The sequence below is a fragment of the Silurus meridionalis genome, chromosome 6 (genome assembly GCF_014805685.1).
Source record: "Silurus meridionalis isolate SWU-2019-XX chromosome 6, ASM1480568v1, whole genome shotgun sequence".
In the NCBI taxonomy this organism is placed as follows: domain Eukaryota; kingdom Metazoa; phylum Chordata; class Actinopteri; order Siluriformes; family Siluridae; genus Silurus; species Silurus meridionalis.
The window spans coordinates 22854742-22877854 of NC_060889.1; the positions used below are offsets into that span (position 1 = coordinate 22854742).

The 23113-nt window shown below is 36.9% G+C and overlaps 1 protein-coding gene across 1 annotated transcript; it reads right to left on the reverse strand.

Moving 5' to 3' along the window:
* Positions 1–808: 808 nt before the first annotated feature.
* Positions 809–22617, reverse strand: LOC124387049 (trichohyalin-like). Its single transcript, XM_046851150.1, is given in 5 exon segments — positions 809–2104; positions 9849–12547; positions 12549–15337; positions 15575–16336; positions 22432–22617. Coding segments are annotated over 5 exon segments (6378 nt in total). The 5' UTR covers positions 22466–22617; the 3' UTR covers positions 809–2010.
* Positions 22618–23113: the final 496 nt, after the last annotated feature.

The window sequence follows — 23113 nt, forward strand, 5'->3', positions numbered from 1 at the left end:
TCTCTCTTTCTTTGCACACACAATTGTAAGCGCTGGGTTAATAAGCATACACAACTTTAAAAGCATTTCAAGGTAATTTCACTATGCAGAGCAGGGCCCGCCTCCCATTATGTAAATAATTCACTGATTTTATTTTATTTATCCTTTATATAAGGATGATGTTCTATGCTGACTCTCATCCAGAGGTACTAAGAAAAGGATACGCTGCAGTATTTATTATTATTGCATAATAGGGCAAAATTATATCACAATATTTGTGCCTATAAGCTTTATACTATAGAGTCGGAAAGCTGAGGCGTTTAAAATAAAATATGAAAAAGGTATGTAATGTTTTATATGAACATTGAGGCCACCTGTCTATAATTATACTTAGAACAGTGCATCATAGTATTAGTTCACTATCAGTATGCTATCATCATATTATCCAGCCATAATCCTTATTTATTCATGACTTTGTGGAACTTACAAACCCTGTCATATTCTCTTTGTGTCCATTAACTTGCAAGAAGCAAAAGGCACAGCCAGTCCAGATTGCTAAGCATGATAAAATCCCACTTGTTTTTCCACTCAAGGATAAAAGTGAAGAATTTGATGTTACAAAATGCACACTGATTTCTTGGCTTTCTTGTTGCATTATCCAGGTATTAAAGATCCATGTGAGTGCTCTCTGGGTTAATTAACATTTACTATTGATTTAAACATGGAAAATCACTATTACTTGATAAATGATGCTAAGTCTGCAGTGGCTGGACATATATACATTATTTACATAGAAACTCTGCATTTTTACAATGAAAATGAAGGTATACATGTCACTTAAGGCTTACAACTTTGTTGTTGTCCAAGGTTTAATGTTTTACAATTAAAACATCAGGGACATTTTCACTGAAAGCCAACAGATTCCTTAAGCTAGTTAAACATCTCCATTGTAGGCAACTTCTTAGTAAGTATGTGATCTACTGTAGCTAGCTAAAGGTAGTTTCTAGTTTTTTGATGTAGGCAACATATGCAGGTTTGTTAAAGCAATATATAATATAAAACAGTCCTGTTAGGTAAGATGAACCTGACCTTGAAGATGTGAGATCAGAGCTTTTTCCTTGCCACCACTGACTTGCACATTCTGTATACATTTATAAGGGATAAACTTAGAGTCACCAATCTTACAGACTGTATAAAATTCATATTTTATAACCTATTTATCTTTGTAATGCTGCTTTGGGACAATGTCCATGGATAAAGCGCAATACAAATAACTAATAAACTGCATTGACCTCCCCACTGTACCACTGTGCCCCAGTCCTTCCTCCCCCTTCTAGCTGTGGGTCCATATTATCCCTCTCTTTTACCACATGGTACTTTGACACCTACAGAGGAGAACACAAGAGGTGAAACACACAAGGAAAAGGTTTTGCAGGAAATCTGGTTCTGAGCAAATGTGGAGTACAAATTTGCTTAATAATTACAAAATAAGGAGGGCGATAAGGTTGGATTTTGATAACACAAACTCATATGACAATGTAACTCTGATCTTTGTAAATTTCCATGTGAATCGTGTCTTGCAAGAACTATTTTGCAGCAAACCTGTGACGATTTAGAAAAATAGGGTCAGTGATTCCTGAACTTGACACATCAACATTATACTAATGATCATTCGGGAAATGATCAATGAACAGAGCAATATATAGATATTCTTGGTCGAACATTGAATTGATAATATGCATATTAAAAATAGTGTTATGTGTGATATGCCTGACTAGGGTGGGTATCTACATAATGCAGGCCCAAAAATGATCTAACATGAGACACCATGTGCCTGATGTGATCATTTGCAGTGTGCACCACTTAAACTGAAACACTTTCTGCACCACACACCAGAAGGCCTGGAAGCTCGCTGCTATTTTTTGTTGATGCTAATTTGCTCCGTGTTGGGGTTGCAGTTCACAGCTCGGTCAGCTTTCCCTGATACTATACTCCCGTTTGTCTCCGTAAAGGTTTTCCTGTCGAGTCGCGTTAAAGTCTCGGACCCGTGAACTGTGAATGCACCGTGCGCGCACGAGGGGCAGGAGACGGCGGGATCCGCGGGGTCCTAAACGTGCTCATGTTACTGTAAAAAAAAAAAAGGTCTTATAAACGTTTTTTTTGTTACAATAAATGTTAATGTATTAATAATTAATAAATCGATACTTAATAGTTATTAATAATAGTTATTAATAATTTATTACCGATCCATCTGTAATCATTAATGACAACATTTTGAAAATACATTCAAACAGGAAGGAGAGGGTTTTTTTTTTGTTCATCCTATCATTATTAAAACTTTACAAAAAACATTTGCGATCAGAAGTAATGGACTCAATTTTAAAATAAAATAATTTCAGTAGAGGAAATAAACAGAAGAGATGAAATCATCATCATCATCATCATCATCATCATCATCAAACTGAATTTGGTTGTGTACCTCAATGTGCGCGCGCCGCCGCTTTACTGCGCTCGAGAACCTTCCCGTTAAGAAAAGATGCTGCTCATCTCTCTCTTTCTGCCTATGCCATGTTATAAATTATACATGCACCCATATCAAAAATCCAAAACCAATTTCATTTCATGTGTATAAAATGGCAATAATAATAATAATAATAATAATAATAATAATAATAATAATAATAAAAAATTATGCATACAAAGAGAATATTGAGAGTATTGACTGTAAGGTTGATGCTTTTTTTTCTGATTGTACTAACTGTGTTTAGTGATGGTTTTAAGAAATAATCTAAACAATAAATTATGATATTGTTGTTATTGTTTCACATATTGGATAGATAAACAGTTTTTCACTTTTAAAACTGTTCCACTAAGTTTAGGGAAAAGTAAAATATCATACCCAGAAAGACACTGTACATTTTCATAGAGATTTTCCTTTAAATATGCCATTGGCTGTTTCCCACAATTCCTTCTGTGGTGAAACGGTGGCTCACACGCAGCTGCAAAGTCAAATTAGATCATGTAAAGTGCACAGGGGATATTTATTTTCTCATAGAACTTTTTTTACTTTATGCCAAAACTATCTATCTATCTATCTATCTATCTATCTATCTATCTATCTATCTATCTATCTATCTATCTATCTATCTATCTATCTATCTGTCTATCTATCTATCTATCTATCTTATATTGTTTGTTAGAATGTCTTTCTATTTCTAGTGTTTTTCTTTCTGAGCAAACTATAAAGACAATTTCACTAGGTATAAATGATCTGGGAAAAATCATAATCATCATAAACAAGCTTTTTTATATCTAATATCCAAGGTGCATGCTGCACAGTTGTACACATCTCATCATGCTTTCATGCAACAACAAAAAAAGTCTTTGCAGAATGCAGACACAAAATATGTACATTACAATAGCTAGCCGGTGAAAAGTCACTTTCTTTTCTGAACGTGGAAGTAACAGTAGTTCACGTTCAAAACCTCTAGTGAGACTAAACACTAGCAGCATATACAGCTCATTTTCAGTGCACCATCCCCAAAATCCACAAATAATTAAAGCAAACATCAAAACTTGAGCCTTCACACGTTTCCCACTGAAGTACTTGTGAGAAATGTGTGAGTGAGAAACCGACTTTGTGTGTTGAGGGGATGAGGGTGAACATTTTAATATTTTAGGAGGTATAACATGCCTCTGTAGACAGTTCACATGCATCTGTAGACAGTGCTTCAAAGAATATGATTACCACTTAAAGACACTGAACCTAAAAGCCTTAAACAAGTGGATATACTGTCTCAGTTTGAATAGACAGATCAAATATTTGTTGACTAGCGAAATGTTTTTGACACATAGTCTTCTAGTCATGGCCTGCTGTTAGAACAAGTCCAATACACACACACACACACACACACACACACACACACACACACACACACACACACACACGCACGCACGCCACTGGCTTTATTTGTGCATTTATTATGAATTGTATGCTATCTTTTGTACTATCTCATTGGAGGTTTTCAAACACTACTAAATGCTTCTATATTTGTAATAAGAAAGTTGCTGTAAATGGCCTATCAGAGAAACTGACAGATAATTGGACTGCATTGCATTTCTTATTATTTTCAGCTCATAAACACCAATGCACAATAAAAATATAGACTCCAGTTGTCACCCAAACCCACCTTGTCAACTGTTCAACACCTCTAACAATGACCTGTATCTTTTTTTTTTCGGAGCATACTGATGTTCAAGAGAATTTTATTTCCAGGTTATTTATCAGAATCAGAACGAGATTTATTTCCAAGTATGTTTGCACTTATAAGGAATTTGTTTTGGTGACAGAAGCTTCCAGTTGCACATTTTGTAAAGTACTATGGAAACAAAAAAGCAAAATAAATAAAAAGAATAAAAGTTATTGCATTTATTTTATAAGGAAAATAAATAAAGCGTATTATTGCACAGTAAAGTACAGATTTAGATTAGTAAAAGTGGTATTGCACATATGTTTTATTTTATTGAACAATGGGGAGTGCATTTAAGTGTTAAAGTGTTCATTTAAGTGTTATCTATTGTTAAACTGGCAGAGGTAGAGCAGCTATAGTCTGTTTCGGATTATGGGTTATTTCAATTCAAGTGGCAGAAGAGTCAGACCAAGTTCAATTTTGTGCACAATAAGTGGGAACATTACAAGGGACATTGATAATTACAATATTTATTTATTTTTAAGTTTAAATGCTATGCAAAACAGACACTTGCTGGTCCAAAAGACCCATTGTAGCAGTATATGTATTAATCACAAAATAAGCACACCTGCTTCTGAATGACCCCAGCATGCATTAGAAACATACCTAAACACCATCATAAAGACTTTTTCCATAGACACCACCAAAATTACTGGAAAAATATAAACCAGGCTTGCTCCTGGAAAAATCCAGACTTTCATCATTCCATGGACATTTATTAAAATTATTAATACAAATGGAAAGTATCTGTATACTGCCTGCCTATGAGGCTGTCCACCAACAAAATTAATGACTTCCTTTATAAGATTGACATATAATCCCAATTAAATCGCTTTTAGTTCCAGGTTGTAACACATTATAACATGGAAAAGTGCAATGCTGAACACATACATAAGCAATCATATGTCAAAAATCACATGTTCACAAAAAGTAGAAGAGACAACCTTTCAGGAGAGCATTCCTCATATGCATGATCAATCATTAATCTCTTCCTCTGAAACATTGAGCTTTATTCCTCACACTTTAGGTGCCACAATCAAAATTTCATAAAGGTAATCGAGATAAAGCTAAAATAGGTCATAAATTCTTCCTGTTATTTCACATCTTCTACTCCTGCCCAAAGAGAAGCTTTTTTCCCCTTGTATACATGCCTGGGTGTCAGACGGTGCCAGACAGTCTTTTAGAAAGGATAACTGGGCTGAATTTGTTTTGTGTTTAATGCGAATGAGGACATGTGACTGAGTGAAGTATTAATTAGGAGAACTTATATAGCTCTCTCCCTGATGTGTGAAAACAGTTACACATATAACACTCTGAGATGTAATGCTTTGTTAAACACGACAGTAAAATGACAAATGCGCATGCAGTGTAAATCCACTGTAAATCGAATTAGTTTAAAGTTGGTTGGCTTTTAGTATAATTTTTTTCATTAAGCCAGCAAAGAGCAGTGTATAGTTTTAGTGAGGTTATGGCCCGTCTAAGGCTACGGCAAACTAATCTAGTTGGTTGATTACAATTAGGGGAATGATAATGTGTACATCATTAATGGCTTTAAATACAAATAAAACACACAACATTGTGCAATATTTATTGAGAAAAGGAGTGAAACATGTTATATTTAGCAACCTGACACAAAAAGGCAGAAACAAAAAGAGGTGTCTGGTGGACACTAGGGAGCCTGTTAATCATGTTCAATTCATATGGAAATATGGAAAACCTTTATAGGTGTTTTACATTTTGCCCACAAGCGTGTTTAATCTGACATATTCCTAGTTACTGGGCCTTTTTCTGTATGATTTGTAGCACTTCCCATATATTTATAGATTCGCACACTCAGTATATGTCCCTCTCTCCCACTCTTTTTAAGATTTAAAAGGCTGTTTTCAAAACTGACATTTTTTAAATATTTTATCCTCACCAAGCTATAAAACATGCCCACACACTCATAAAAAACAATGTTCTAACTATTGTGCTACACCAGCCCCCTCTGCTGATCACTCAGCCTAAATTACTGTGGGCTTTATTTTCTTCTTCTTCTTTTTCTTCTTTTTCTTCTTCTTCTTCTTCTAAGTTGATGTGGATTTGAAAAAGTGGATTTGGAAAGATCAGACTGATTCTGTGTCATATAAGGGATTTTGTGTGTGTGTGTGTGTGTGTGTGTGTGTGTGTGTGTGTGTGTGTGTGTGTGTGTGTGTGTGTGTGTGACTGTATGGACAGTTTAAAAGCTTGCATGAAACCTGTTCATACAAATAGTAGCAGTCTTATTCAGTTTGGAGAATGTCCAACATTAATTTCATTGCCATAAACCATGCGTAATGAAACCCCACAGGGAGAAATGGTGGAAAATTAATTAGGCAAAAATTGAAGAAAAGCATTTTATCATAGATTGATGTGTTTGATGTTTTTATACAGTACAGATATATATGAACCAGCTTATATATATATATATATATATATATATATATATATATATATATATATATATATAGGTGTATACCATAGGTGTGTAGCATCATACTCAAAAAAGGCCGTAACATAACAAAATGTGGAAAATGTGAAGCGCTGTGAATACTTTCCAGATACACTGTAAATTATATATACTGCACAAGCACAGACATCATGCGTGCGTCATGCTTTAAATGCTGTGGTGTTCCTCTCCTGCTGCATGTTGTCTACCTTAGAAAAGCATCCAGCATTAATTAGATGAGATCGGGTTTTACAGATGTGGCACCAGCATTGTGTTGTCTCTGATATGATAATCAGTGCACAGGCTGTGGAAGATGATCCAAAAATCAGTTTTGAAGTGTATCATCTATTTACATTTGGATTCCCCAAGTCCAATCATATTTAATATGTGTTTAATGCTTCTGAGGTGATTCTGTGTGCAGTCAGTGTATATCGTGAAAGTATGCCATCTTCAAAAGATGAACATCTGGAGTGTGATCTGGCACAGATTTCTTTGAAAGTGATATCCATTGATATATGTGCTGAACATCACTGCTGTATAAGCTATCATCTTTACTTTACAGCGCAAATGACTGTAGAGTATTCACAAGTGTTTCATTGTGTTCCAAATGGACAAGTTAATGGACAAGTATTAATTATGTCCAATGAAAATATGTTCTGCATTCACAGTGGATTATTGTATGGACTATAAAACTGACTGTTTTTAAAACCTCTTGAATAATAATGACATACTAAATCAGACATTCACGCACCCGGTCGAGTGCCAAAACCCTCCATTAGAAAATCCATTATTCAAATTAGTTATTAGCCACTGATAGAAATAACATATTAAATCCACTTTGAACCGGGTGGAAGTATTTTTAAAAGGCATGTAACTACCAAGAGAATTGTGAGGCTTGGATTTTAAACAATGTCCCAACAAAGTTACTTTTAGATCTATCAAAAAAAGAGCAATATGCAGTCAGATATGACTTCCAAAGTGCCACTTCATTCACCACTCCATTCCCCTGAATGTAATAAGACAGAGACTGACTAAATATCTAACACAAAAGTGGCCAGATGTTTCATTATTCTATATTTAAAATGCTTTGTCCTCAGTTAATCATAAATCATTTGATGCAATTAAATGAGTTTTTATTAAGTTTCTGTGTGAAATCATGCTACTTGTGTATACAAATTACACGAACGTTCTAATTTAGAATGAATGAACAGATACTAAATTAAAATAATAGTTAGCTTAATGGACAATTTAATGGACTAGGCTAATGCACTCATGCATTTAAAGGAAATTTGCAATTTAATTGCATGTTACATTCACCTAAGTGATGCATTTGCCTTAAATCTAACAATGTGGTCTTTGAAAGGCGAATAAAAACGATGTATTTTACTGCATGAATGGTAAGTGCTGCTGTTCTTTCTTTACAAACATCCAAATAGTCTCCCTGCTGAGAGGTATCAACATCTCAGTGAAAAGTAAATGCTAGGGAAGAGCACTTTCCTTTCCAAACTCAGGCAGTTTGATTTGATAGCCTGCCTTGTGTAAAAGTATGGTAAACGGATATCTGTCTCACAGGCAACAGCTACAGGCCTCAATTACTGCTGATTACATGTGAGCCTCTCAAATTTTTTGTCCTGCATGTCTGTTCGGCCATTGACAAAGATTTTTATTTCCAAACTCTGCTTCTGAGCCTGAATGGGACTCTTTCAAGTGAAACATTGGAAATCATAATTTGCCTGTCAGCAGAACAGTGGACACTCAGCAAGAGACCACTTTATCAGAGGCCTAATGGTGAGTCCTTTTATATTCATTTTGCCACTAAAGGCTTCTTCTATGTTTGAATGATGTGCACTATAATAAATCCTGGTTAATTTCCTTTTGATGTCCTACACAGGTGGTTAGCTTTGTGAACAATATTTAATAAATTGTTAAACTGATCTCATTGAACTTCCTCAAATGTTTCACAAAATCAGAACTTAATCAACTAATTTAGCCAAATCTGTTAGACCTTTCTTTTTAATTAAGTTCACAATATATGTATAACTACTTGTTATTGTCACTGATTTTTTTTTAAATCTACATTTACAGTTTATTACACATAAATCCATAAAGCCAAAACACAAACTCAGGTTCATATCGATGTGCACATTTAAGTAGGTTGTCAGAGCACAATGAAACATCAGCAGTTTAATTGTGTGACCATTGAGTTTCTCTTGTGAGAACACTTTCAATAAGTAAAATATCATGTTTCCATCATAAATAAAACACATTTACCTTAAAATAATATGGTGGGAACAAAAGACTAGTATCATATATGAACAAATGGATTAACAATTGCTTATTTCATAATAGGTGAACATGGCACTTTCTCATCTTTTCAGCTTGAATGCAAAATGCTTTTTGCATGATCCACTACAAAAAATTTATGCTACAACCTTAATGCAAATAAAGTATGGTCAATACTTATAACTATGTTCTGAATACATGTACTGTAGCTTCTGTAGCCTATATGGCAACATTGGAATCTTTGCAGGTATGTTAAATTAAGACCAGCAGGTGTCGCAGTGGCTCTATCTTGTAAAAGTGTTAACTCCTTCACGTGTAATTATTGTAATTATTTAAACTATTTGTTATTTGATTGTTTGTAAAATATTAAATAAAATCTAAAATGTGTTGTCCATCAGACTAAACATCAAAGAGCTTAAACAGTTGCATATTCCCACTCACTACATTTGAAAAAAATAAAAAATAATAATCATTGAAACTGCAGTAAAGTTTAGCAGCATATCAACCAACGAGAATAAATAAAAGCTATTTTTTTATGTTGTAATGGAAATAAAAAGGCAACTATAACAGCAGCTTTTTTTTTTTTTACTCAAGAATTTTTTTACTTCATTATAGTGGAGGGTATGACTCATTAATGTGTATTGTCAAGGGTACTCTCATAATACAAATTCTTACACTTTTTGGTCTACATAACGATTATAAAATAATTAAATACATATTTAAATACACATAGTACTTATTGATTTGTTAATCCAAATCCAAACAACACCATCGAAAACACACGATACCCAAATATTACAAAATGGCAAAAAATGTCTAGAAACTGTAATGTAATTTGTCGTCACTATATTAGCAATAATGTTACTCACTATGCTTGATAATAACGTCCATGGTTTGCTGCCACCATTTCATAAATCATCTCCAAAAGCTTCACTACATGTACTTCCCTGTGTCTGTTATCCAGCATATGATAGCGACCTCCACATTTTTGAATGAGCCATTCCAGATCCCCATTCCTCTTTATGTGTTGTTCACAACTTTCTCCAAGAGTCTCTGCCCATGTGAACAGAACAACAGTGTGCTTCCATGCAGTCTCCCCCAGCATGGACATAGTGGACTCTACTGCTCTTCTGTACTGTCCTGTGAAGGTTAAATAAGCAGGCAGGAGAATGACAAAGGCATGAGGTCCAGGTTTGCACAGAGATACACTGTGTTTGAGATTCTTTTCAACAGTCATATTTTTGGAACCGCTCCATTTTATCCCATGCGGCTCCACAACCAATAAGGACTTGCCAGATATGTTTCCTCTCCATGGGGTGCCCACCTTGGCATCTTGCCCCAGGATGGTGCATGTGGCTGACTTTCTAGATGACCACGCTTCTCCGATGAGCATCAGATTGAGTTCAGAAAATTGGTAGAATAAACTTTGAGTCACTCGGTCATCAGAACCAGCAGGGTCAAAAAATTCTTCATCATCCTCCTTAATAAGAGCATTCACTTCCATTGTGTGTGCTCCATTCCTGTCCTCTTCTACATTGACCTTTATTGTTCTTTTGCCTTTAACTATGTATGCTAACTCTTCATTTTTAAGCTCAATGTTTGTGATTTCAGATGATACAGCCATTTCCACTGTCTGGTCATCATCTACTGCTGTGATATTTCCATTCTCCCTGCCATAGCTTCTATTATCAATTCCAATCTCTTGATACATTGTTTCACTGTTGCTTGTCTCTGTTAGATTAGATATGGTGCTTTGGTTCCATGGTTGAATCTCACGGCTGGGATTACTGTTGATCATTTTAAGTTCCATGTTGTAGAGATACTTCCCCCACTTTTCCAGCTGCTCTGATTTCATCTTCAGCATTTGTTTCTCAATGTTCATTTCACTTTTCTGGTTCTCAATTTCAGTTGCATGATTCACTAAATATTGCTTCTTGGAATCGAGCGTTATATTCAGTTCTTTCAACTCGTGTTCTCTTTTCTTGAATGCTTGATCTCTTGACTTTAGATTTAGTTCCCGTTTTTCCAGGTTGTCCTCCATAATATTTAATTCTTTATATCGATTACTCAGGTCTTGTTCTTTATTTGTTATGTTGTTCTCTCTGATGCTAAGTTCTTTCTCCAGGTTGCTTAACTTTTGCCGTTTGGTTTCTAAAGAAACCTTCAATTCTTCTATTATTTCTTGTTTTTTCTTGAGATCACTTAACATGTTGTCATGTTGTTCTTTGCTAATTTGCACCTCTCCTTCCTTTTTCTGCACAATTATCTCTCTCTTGTCCAAATAGATTTCCGCACTTCTAATATTTTGCTCTCTTTTCTTAAGCTCATCCTCTTCCTTAGTCAGTTCTTCCTCCCGTTTGGCTAAGGTCTCTCTGAAATCTTTTAATTGCCTTTCCCATTCTTCAGTCATTTGATTTTGCTGGTTGCTCAATAGCTTTTGCTGAATTGGCTCAACCTCCTCATTTTTGCTAAGTAGAGTTTGACTTTTGAGTTCAAGGTCACATTCTTTCTGTACAAGCTCCTGTTCTTTTTTTTGAAGTTGGTTTGACAGCTGTAGCAGGTCATATTCTTTATTAGATAGTTCACCTTGCCATTTTTCATTATCTTGTTTGCTTTTCTCCAGTTCCTGTGCTCCTTTCAACAATTCTTGTGCTTTGACTTCACACAACTTTTTCGAGTTCAGAAGCTCTTGTTCTATTTTCTCAAATTCTTGTACTCTGTTGTCCACATTTTCTCTGCGACTCTCAAAGTCTTTCTTTTCATTTTGAAGATTGATTTGTTTTACCAAAACGTCATCTTGCATTGTTATCAGTTGTTTTTCTTTCTCTTTAAGCTGTTGTCTGATGTTTTCAAATTCCTTTTCCTGCTTTTCAAAAATTTCTTTTTGTGCTTTCTGTTTACTTTCCAGTATTTCCTCTGCAGCTTTATATTCTTCATATTTTTTAACAAATTGATTTTCCTTCATATCTAAGTCTCTTTCCCTATCTTTAAATTCCTGCTCTCTTTGTTCAAGGACATCTTCAATTTTTCTCAGTTCTTGCTCCTTTTTTGCTAATGTGCCTTTGATATCCTCTAATTCATTCTTCATTTGATCAGTTGCAGCTGCCTGGATTTCTTGTTTGTTCAGTAACTCCTGTTCTTGTGCTTCCGTTTCTTTTTTTGTTTTTAACAGATCTTCGGCTTTGATCTGAAGATCATGTTCTATCTGTAAAAGTTCCTGTTCCTTTTTCTGAAATTCGGTTGATCTTTGTATCAGGCCATGTTCCTTTGTATGTAGTTCTGCTTGCCTTTTTTCAATATCCTGCTTGCTTTTCTCCAGTTCTTGCATATTCTTTAACAGTTCTTCTAACTTGACCTTGCATAACTGTTCTGATTCAAGTAACTGTTGCTCTCTTTTGCTGGATTCCTGATCTCTGATGTCTAAATTCTCTCTGTGGCATTCCAGTTCTTTTAATCGATTCTGAATTTCAATTTGTTTTACTCCAAGTTCTTCATCCATTTTTCTCAATATATTCTCTTTCTCTTCTTGCTGCTTCCAGATATTTTGTCTTTCCAATTCCTGCTTTTCAGATAAATCTCTGGTCTTTCTCTTTAATTTCGAGTTCCTGTTCTTTTTTTGTCAGCTCCCTTTCTCTTCTCCCCAGGGTTTCACAGAGACTCTCATTATTTTGGCACTGATATTTCAATTCATTTTCCTTGACACTTAATTCGTGTTCTCTTCTATCCAGCTGATGTTTTTCATCATTCAGTTCATTTTCTCTGCAGTTAATGTCATCATCTTTTTTGTTCAATTCTTTTTTACATCTTTCAAGCTCTTGCATATTTTTACCCAAGATTTGCTCTCTTTCACACAGTTCGAGCTCTCTGTTGTGAAGTCTTTGCTCTCTCTCTGCATCTTTAACATCCATTTCAGAAATCCTTTCCAAAAGTCTCTCCTCATAGTATTTTTTTATCTCCTCGTTCTTCTTCTCTAACTCTTTACTTCTTTCATCCATAAACTCCAGTTCCATTTGTTGTGTTTGATTTCTCTTCTTTAACAAACAAATCTCATTTTCCTTCTTTTTAATGTTCTCTTGGTTTAGCGCATCTTTGATTTTCCCCATTTCTTCGGATTGTTTGAGTATATCATTTATCTCTTTTTCTTTTCTCTCATTTATTTGTATCTGGGCCTGCAGGTCTCTTTTATAGTCCTTACATGTCATGTCAATTCCTTCTATCTCCCGAATGAGTGCTGCATTCTGACTCTGTAGATTGTCCACCTCAACCTGGACTTCTTTTTGCTGCTTTATTAAGTCTTCTATGTAGGTTCCACTCTCTCCATTTTGTTGTTGTAGAAGGTTAATCATGTTTTCTTTCACTTCTAAGATCTTTCCTGTGTCGTCTATTTTTCTAGCATTTGTTTCATTCACATTCTTCATTATCTCTAATTCCTCTTTTATAAACACATTTTCTCTTTTCAAGAACTCTTCCATCTCTTTATACTCTTTCTCTAAATCCTTTATCCTAGAAGTGTACTCAGCCATTTTTACCTTGTTATCAGTTTTCACATTTTCCATGGTTCTGTGTTGGGAATCAATAGCTTGTTTAATCGTTTCAATCTCCTGCTCTTTTTCCATTTGTTTTTTAAGCAATTCACTTATTTCTTGATCCTTCTCTTTCAGTTTATTTTGAAATTCAACATTTTTAGCCATGTCTTGCTGATTTTGTCTCTGCTGTATGGCAACAAGTTCTTCATCTTTCCCTACAAGTTTGTCTACAAGTTCATTGTATTTTATTACAGTACTTTCATGTATTTGCCTCTCAAACTCAGAGGATTTCACTTGGTGTATAAAGGCAATTTGCAATTCTTCCATTTCTTTGGTCATTAATTCTATCATTTCGCTAAGTTTATTTTTCTCTGATTCCCACTTTTCATTCACTTCTCTCAATTTTTCCTCTTGCTCCCTTACTTTATTTTCAGTTGTCCCTGTCATTTCTTCCATCTCTTTCTGCTTCTCTTCAAGCCTTTTCTCAAGTTCAATTTTCTCTGTTAGTCTTCTCTCCTGCTCTTCTTTTTCATTTAAGATATCTTCTTCATATTTTTGTTTTGATTCTGCCATTATCTTGGACATCTCTTCCAGTCTTCTTCTTAACAATTCTCCCTCCTTCTTTTGGTGATCCAATTGCCCTTTTAGCTCATTCTCAGCATCCTCGTGCCTTTTGGTGAGCTCTTCTTCTTTTTCTTTTCTTTCTTGCTCTTTTAACATGCTGACACGTTTAAGCTCTAGTACATTAACTTGTAGCTCCTCCATTTTTTCTTTTAATTCCTCATTCTCTCTTTCTTTGTCATCTAAATTCATTACAATTTCTGCCCTCTCTCTGTACCCCTGATTGAGAGCTGCAATGACTCTATTGTTTTCCAGGCTCAGCTCCTGAATCTCTTTCTCTCTATCTTCTGTTAACCAAGCCATCCTCTCCTCCAACTCACTCATAATGCTCTTTCTGTCATCTTCAGTTCTATCCATTCCCTCCTCCTTTTCTTTGCTTGATTTTCCTGGTGATTTGACTTTGTCTTTCCTCCAGTCAAAAATTCGCCTGATGCTTCTCACCTCCCTCTCTCTCATTCTCTTGAGCTCCAACTCTTGACGCTGAAGCTTATCAGTAACTTCTTTTAGTTTCACACTGAACCTTTCGTTCTTTTGCCTTCCGAGTTCCTGAATCTCCTGCAAAGCTGGCAAGAAAGCTGCACATCGATTTTCTGAAACCATTTTCTCAATCTTTTCTATGAGTGCAGTTACTTGGGTTTCGGAGCTGTCCCCTTCTAAGGCTGTGCTGCTAATTACATGATATCGGTTTCCACACTTTTCCATTAGCCAATGAAGATCCTTCCCTCCTCCTTGGATGTGTTGTTCAATAGTAACCCCGTCTCTCAGCTGATCACCTCTTGTAAAAAGTAGTATGGTATGCCTCCACACTCCTTCCCCGAGTAACTCCAAATGCTCTCTTACTGCTGTAGCTCTGACTAGGGCATCCACCCTCAATGTTAATAGAATAGCATGGGGACCAGGAGGACACAATGTCACACTAGTGTAGATCTCCCTCTTAACTCTGTCTGGTGTGATTCCTTCAGGACCACCCTCCCATCCAGGAACATCCACTACTGTCAACATTCTTCCAGAAATTTCTGCCTGTTGCCTTGAACATTCCTCCGTGGCCTGGCCTGTTTGGAAATATTCAGACCCTCTGAGGATGGTGTTTCCAGCAGCGCTTTTCCCTGTCTCTCTTTCTCCAAGGAGGATGAGCCGCAGTTCTAGGAGACGCCGGGAACCCCTAGAGAACTGTTTCATTTCATCCAGGTCTTCGGGTGGTGAAATATCAGCTGTTTTGGACCAGAAATAAATATGTTTCCTGAGTGTTCGTGAGAAATGATTACATATGTCATTGCAAAATAAATACAACATTAAAAGATATTATAATAACTACAGCACTTTGTGCTTTTTTGCTTCAGTATGATTAGGCCACTCTCTTTAGCTAAAAGGAAGGTGTTTCTACATACATACCTCTCTATTTTAAGCTTGTTTTCTGTATATACATGTAGAACATTAAATTGGCTTACTTGTCAGCACAGCTTTAATAATTCCTTTTTGAGCTTGCATCTCTATTATTCGTTGTTTCTTTCTTCTCGCTCTTGCTCTCCTTTTCTTTTCCACCTCAATCTCTAGTAGTAAAGGGTCACATTCATAATGCTTCCCCCCATTTTCCTTTACCATCTCCTTTATTTTCCTTATCAGTTCTTTCACCTGTGTGCCATCTTTGCCACAGCGTTTGTTCTCAAGCACATGGAACCTGTTTCCACACATCTCAAAAAGCTTCTGAAAGGACTTTCCTGCATTTTGTATTCTCTGTTCCATGGGAATTGAGCGTAGTTCTTCTCCTCGTGTGAACAGCAGCATGGTGTGAGCCCAAGCTCTCTTGCCCATAAGCTCCAGGTGTTCTTCCACCTGTCTATAGTAGTCCTCTGTAACCGAGGCAAGGGATCGTATCACCAGAAGCAAAGCATGGGGTCCAGGTGGACAAACTGTCACACTTCTCATTGTCTCTCTTGTCACCCAGGCAGGGGTGCCATTGCAGGAATAGTACCATTCCCACCCTGGAGTATCCACCACTGTAAAACGATGGCTTGCTATGTCAGCCTGTTTTTTCACACACTCCTCAGTTGGTTTGCCATTCTCAAATAATCCAGCCACGCCAAGAATGGTGTTTCCTGAAGAACTTTTCCCAGTTCCTTTGCGGCCTAGTAGGACCAAGCGCAGCTCTGGGAGAGGAGTGTCATGATGAGGGCTCTCTGCTGTCTTAGATGCAGACTGCTGTTTGGCATCTGAAAGAGAGATTGAAAAATTGAATGACCTTGGTATGTAGTTTTCTGTAATGCAGTATTGCATTTCTCATTACTTGGTACAGTCCAAGTGCATCATTGGGGAATCTTCCTAAAAAGTTATTCTGAATCAATGCTATAGTGCTTATGGAGTGACTAAGTTACATAACTATCAGCTAAGAACTATCAGCCAATCAGAGCACTGGAGTTGGGATTTCTCAGAATAATATTTCTCTAAATTAAATAAATAATAAAAATATTACAATGTTTACATTACAGAAAAATAAAAATAGCAAGAAATTGACACTAAACATCATATAAACTCTCATTTATGAATTCTGATTTAGAGTGTAGGAAATTTGCAGCATTCAAAAAAATGAATTCTTTTGCCTGTTAAATTTACTTAAATGTAACATACATTCTGTACAATATAATTTTATATTTACTAAATAATGAATAAATCATGTACAATTTTCTATAAAGTAAACTACTTAGCTTTTAAAAGGTTCACTCATGTCAAAATAACATACCACAGTTAATCTCTCACGCGCTTCCGGGAAAATTACAGCCAATATCGCGAGATTTAAGCAAAGCTTGGCTTCAGGAATTTACCTGTTTTTCTCGCGCTTATGAGAAGGTAAGAGCAAATCATTTGTTATACACTTTTAAAATGAGTTAAAATGTAAACTGAAGCACTTTTAACTTAACGTCATAGTCTTTTTTGTTGTCAATCGACGAGATGTAATGTTAAATCAGGTTAAGAAAAATCTAGCTAATTACTGTAAAGTTCACCATTAGCATGGTGGACTTTACTGTAGTTCATGATGTTAGCAGTTCAATTTCGTAACATGATGCTTTTATAATACACTTATTTATTTTACCAACCCTGTTCAATTTCCACATATTTTTTTTAAATGAAGCTCTCCGTTGTTTTGCCCATAACAGGGCAGTAGTCAGATTAGCATTAACTGTCGCCTAAACTACACGTGTGGTATAAATGAATCTTGTACACTCAGCTTAACAGGAGAGGGAGAAATCTTGCACAAGTGATTCTGCTTGTCAAGAAAGAAAGAACCGTAATAAAAATGGAACGATTTTGAAATAACACAGTATTAAATGTTGATTTACATGATAAAAATGAGGGAAAGGGAAATTTATGTTTTACAGGAATTGATATAAGTAAACATACAAAAAGATTTGAATTTTGGTAAAAAAGAAACAACACACAGAGGCTGAACTATATACAAAAATCTAATAAGTTAAGCAGAAATAGAATTGCTAGAATTAGAATAGTCACTAAATACCATGTCAATTTATTAGTACATACTAGTTATGTGGTTATGTTACAGTGTAGTATTGTGCTGTGCATTAGTGCAGTTGTGGAGGACATCTTGCGTGACCTGCTCAACATTGTGAATATCACAACAAGATGGCCAGCACTCTCAGGGTGCGTGAGGTAAGTACAACAACATACTCATTTTTGTAAGAGGGTTTAGAGTACAATAAAAAGACTCATGAATTTGCTGATGGTCACACTTCAACAGTTTCCATTTCCATTCGCTTATTAATACATGGGTTATATAATTACATTTTTATTCATAGGTGTGTGCAGAATTCAAAAGGATCATTTGCAGTCTGTTTTTTGTCCCAGCTGGATGTTCACTCTGCAAATCTAATCAAGGCATATAGCAAGAAAGGTGGATTTATAGGAAGGAAACTCAAACACATCATGACACCCATGACCCAGGTATTGACTTTTAAAAATAAGACACATGCTCACAGAAATGTCCTAATTGCTTTGTTAATGAAGGTGATTTGATTTGAAAGCCACACATCATGTGTAAGTTGCCATGTGTAAAGTTTAGAAGCAGCTTTAAATGTGACCTTCACAAAATCTCTTTATTTAGAGATAAACTACACATGCTGTCTTTGTGTGCTCTCAATTCATAGTGTCTAGCACAAGCTGGATCTCAATGTTTCATATACTAGTGTAAAAGATATTGAATCTTAGGTCTTGTGGACTCTCTAAATCTATTAAACATATTTGGGTTCATTTACTTGTTGTCCTAAACATTTTAAGAAGAAATAATGAATGAGAATATTTAAAAAGTGGGTCCAAAAAACTTGATATTTTTACAAAACATGTATGTCTAAACATATTGTGAAATCTTAGTTAATTTAATTTCAATAGGAAAAAAATAGCGTCAAGGTTCTTTTTCCAGAAATTGCATCCTTGATAGGTTTACTTTGTGTGTACTTGAATGAAGATCCGGAGAAGCTGGTGAGGGAATACATGGTATGTTGTTATCCCTAGTAAAGGAATAGTCTCTGTGTAATAATTCAAGGGTGTTTCCTTGTCACATCCGTTTAAAATATGTATAAGAAAGGCATTTCAAAAACCCAGCCATTATGGATGCACAAGCCAGTGCACTCTTAGTGCTGGTCCCAAGCCCGGGTAAATGGGGGGGGGGTTGCGTTAGGAAGGGCATCCAGCGTAAAACATGTGCCAAATCAAATATGCAGATCACAATTGAGAATTTCATACCGGATCGGTCAAGGCCCGGGTTAACAACGACCGCCACAGGTATCGTTAGCCGACAGGGTACCGGTGGAAATTGGGCTACTGTTGGCCGTAGGAGGAGAAGGAGAGGAGGAAGGGCAGGGAAAGGAGCAGTGCAGGAGAGTGGAGGTTCGGGTTGGTACTTTAAATGTTGGTACTATGATGGGTAAAGGGAGAGAGATAGCTGATATGATGGAGAGGAGAAAGGTAGATATGCTGTGTGTTCAGGAGACCAAGTGGAAAGGGAGTAAGGCTAGGAGCATTGGAGGTGGGTTTAAACTGTTTTATCATGGTGTGGATGGAAAGAGAAATGGTGTAGGGGTAATTCTGAAGGAAGAGTACAGTAAGAGTGTAGTGGAGGTGAAGAGAGTTTCTGATAGGGTGATGATCGTGAAGGTGGAAGTTGAAGGGATGATGATAAATGTCATCAGTGCCTTTGCTCCACAAGTTGGCTGTGAGATGGAGGAGAAGGAAAGATTCTGGAGTGAATTAGATGAAGTGGTAGATGGTGTACCTAGGAAAGAACGATTGGTGATTGGGGCAGACTTTAATGGGCATGTAGGTGAAGGGAACAGAGGTGATGAGGAGGTGATGGGTGGGTATGGTTTTAAGGAGAGGAATGTGGAAGAGCAGATGGTGGTAGATTTTGCTAAAAGGATGGAAATGGCAGTGGTGAACACTTATTTTAAGAAGAAGGAGGATCATAGGGTGACGTATAAGAGTGGAGGAAGGTGCACACAGGTGGACTATGTGCTATGCAGGAGATGCAACCTGAAGGAGATTGGAGACTGTAAGGTGTTGGCAGGGGACAGTGTAGCTAGACAGCATCGGATGGTGGTCTGTAGGATGGTTTTGGAGGAGAAGAAGAAGAGGAGGAGAGTGAGGACTGAAAGAAGAATAAGATGGTGGAAACTGAAGGAGGAAGAGTGTAGTGTGAGGTTCAGGGAAGAGGTCAGACAGAGGCTCAGTGGTGTTAAGGAGGTGTTGGATGATTGGGCAACTACTGCAGGAGTGATGAGGAGGCAGCTAGAAAAGTACTTGGTGTGACATCTGGAAATAGAAAGCAAGACAAGGAGACGTGGTGGTGGAATGAGGAAGTGCAGGAGAGCATAAGGAGAAAGAGGTTGGCAAAACAGAAGTGGGATAGACAGAGTGATGAGAAAAGTAGGCAGGAGTACAAGGAGATGCGGCAGCAGGTTAAGAGGATGTGGCGAAAGCCAAGGAAAAGGCATATGAGGAGCTGTATGAGAGGTTGGACACTAAGGAAGGAGAAAAGGATTTATACCGATTGGCCAGGCAGAGGGACCGAGCTGGGAAGGATGTACTGCAAGTTAGAGCAGTAAAGGATGGAGAGGAAATGTGTTGACTAGTGAGGAGAGTGTGTTGAGAAGGTGGAGGAGTATTTTGAGCAGCTGATGAATGAGGAAAATCAGAGAGAGAAGGTTGGATGATGTGGAGTTGGTGAAGCAGGATGTAGATAGGATTAGTAAGGAGGAAGTAAGAGCAGCGATTAAGAGGATGAAGAGTGGAAAGTCGGTTGGACCAGATGACATACCGGTAGAAGCGTGGAGATGTTTAGGAGAGATGGCAGTGGAGTTTTTGACCAGATTGTTTAACAGGATTTTGGAAGGTGAGAAGATGCCTGAGGAATGGAGAAGAAGTGTGCTGGTACCGATCTTTAAGCATAAAGGAGATGTGCAGACCTGCAGTAACTACAGGGGAATTAAGTTGATCAGTCACACCATGAAGTTATGGGAAAGAGTAGTGGAAGCCAGGCTGAGAGAAGAGGTGACCATCTGTGAGCAACAGTATGGTTTCATGCTGAGGAAGAGCACCACAGATTTGTGGTATTGTATGAGGAAGTCAGGTGTGTCAGAGAAGTATGTGAGGGTGGTGCAGGACATGTATGAGGACAGTGTGGCAGTGAAGTGTGCAGTAGGTACGACAGACTGGTTTAGGGTGAAGGTTGGACTGCATCAAGGATCGGCCCTGAGCCCTTTCCTGTTTGCAGTGGTGATGGACAGGTTGACGGACGAGGTCAGACAGGAGTCTCCCTGGACTATGATGTTTGCGGATGATATTGTGATTTGTTGTGAGAGTAGGGAGCAGGTTGAGAAGAGCCTGGAGAGGTGGAGATATGCGCTGGAGAGAAGGGAATGAAACTCAGTAGGAGTAAGACAGAGTACATGTGTGTGAATGAGAGGGAGGGCAGTGGGTGGTGCGGTTGCAGGAGAAGAGCTGGAGAAGGTGGAGGGTCAGCAAGTCATCTTGACATGCATCAAGAGTGAGTCATAGACAGATGTGGCGGAGAGTTATCTGGTAATTATCCAAAATAAAACATCGTTCAGAATCAGATAATGAATAAAAAAGAAATAATGTAAGTTATGTATTCTTTCTGTGCGGCCCGGTACCAAATGACCCACTGGTCCGTGGCCCGGGGGTTGGGGACCACTGCCCCAGAGGATGTGGGAGTCATTCTAGAGGGGGTGACTGCACTCTGTGAACTGGGGAATGTACCTGTTGTATAATATGAATTGTATAATTGTGAATATTAGCCAAGCATTCCTTTGTTAAAGTGCTTAAGTTCAATTTACTATGTTTCATGTTTTCCAGAAATTTGTTTTAAAAATGTTACAAAACCAACACCTAAACACCCAAAGAATGGTGGGCACTTACATGAATTATTTACCTTGTTTTACCTGTTAATTAGACTTAATGAACAGTGGTTTTGTGTTCATATTTCTACCCTTAACACCAAATCGACTTTGCTGAAGCACAACCTTTTAATGTTAATTCAAATGTAATACTTTACTTAGAATGTACTTAAATCAATCATGAAAAGTATTTCCATGTGATTCAATGGCTCTCTTTTAGCATTATGCAATTTAGTTTGACCAACTTGTTTAACTGTAGTTTTAATGACTTAATTCAATTGAGTTAGATTATTCCAAATAAATGAAGTACAATTGAACATAAATAAATACGTTGAATCAACACCAATAAATTGTGTTAACCCAGCTAAAGTAAATAAAGTTGGAAGGAAACTTTGCAAATAAGACTAAATGGAGATTAAAAAATTAAATTGAACCATCTCAAGCATTACAAGTTGGCCAAAAATAATTGCTTTATGTTTAAAATAAGGCATTTAATCATGTGGAAATAGTTTCCATGATTTTTTTAAGTTCATCCAAAGTGTAATTGAGTGAGGGGTTACTGTTACTGGATTGATTTTTGCTATTAGCAGAAAAAACACCCACCTACAACGTGGCTATAGTGCTTAAACATTTACTTCCTCTTCCAAAATGCTTCACAAAGGAACGGATTTTGAATGTATTCATAATAGGAAATCCCATGTGCAACTGTGATATCACAGTTCTTCCTGCAATGTTTTCTTTAAGTGCATTTACCTCTTGTAATATCTATCACATACTATATTCAGTAAAATGTGGACTAGAATGATTTCCTAAATGTATGTTCCAGATATTCAGGCACACTTGTATGCTAAGCTCATCTTCACTTAGGTAGATATGCAGCTTACCAGGACTGAAGGGGTGGGAGCTCTGTTTGTCCATCCCTATGCTATATCCTCCAGCTTCAGTTTGTCTGTTTTTCTGTACGAATTCACTTCGCTCTTACCATCAATTTTATTTATTCTTGTTAAAACACACCGTTCACTTCCGACTAGTGTACAAAATACAGTGTTGAAGCCTGGTCACATGATTAACCTGTGGTTTCTTTTCTGACTTGTAGTGCAACACAGGAAACAGCACATATGGGTGCAGCATACAGACATGGACAGAGGGGAAGTCATAAAAAAAAACTTGTGGTTAAAGCTGGTGAAGTAAAAAGTGTCATCTTTACATGCAATGATACCACTTCAGCTTCTTTTCAAATTTATTGTCATAAATGTGCATAGTACTGTGACTGTCACTGTTCTCTCTGCTCTTACACACCCACATAAACTAGGTACAATCAATTGTGAACCTGTATTGTACTACAACTAATCATTCGATAGTAAATAAGCTTAGTTTAAGTGTCATTCTGAACTTGTTGGGCTGAAAGGTTAAAAGTGCTAAGGATTTGCATTGAGTGTGATACATTTTTGACTGTATGAAGTTAAAACACTTCTGGAAGAGAGCTGTTTATGTGACTAGTGACTCAGCTGTTCAGACATCTAGAGTAAATTAATTTCATAACGAGAGAGAGAGAGAGAGAGAGAG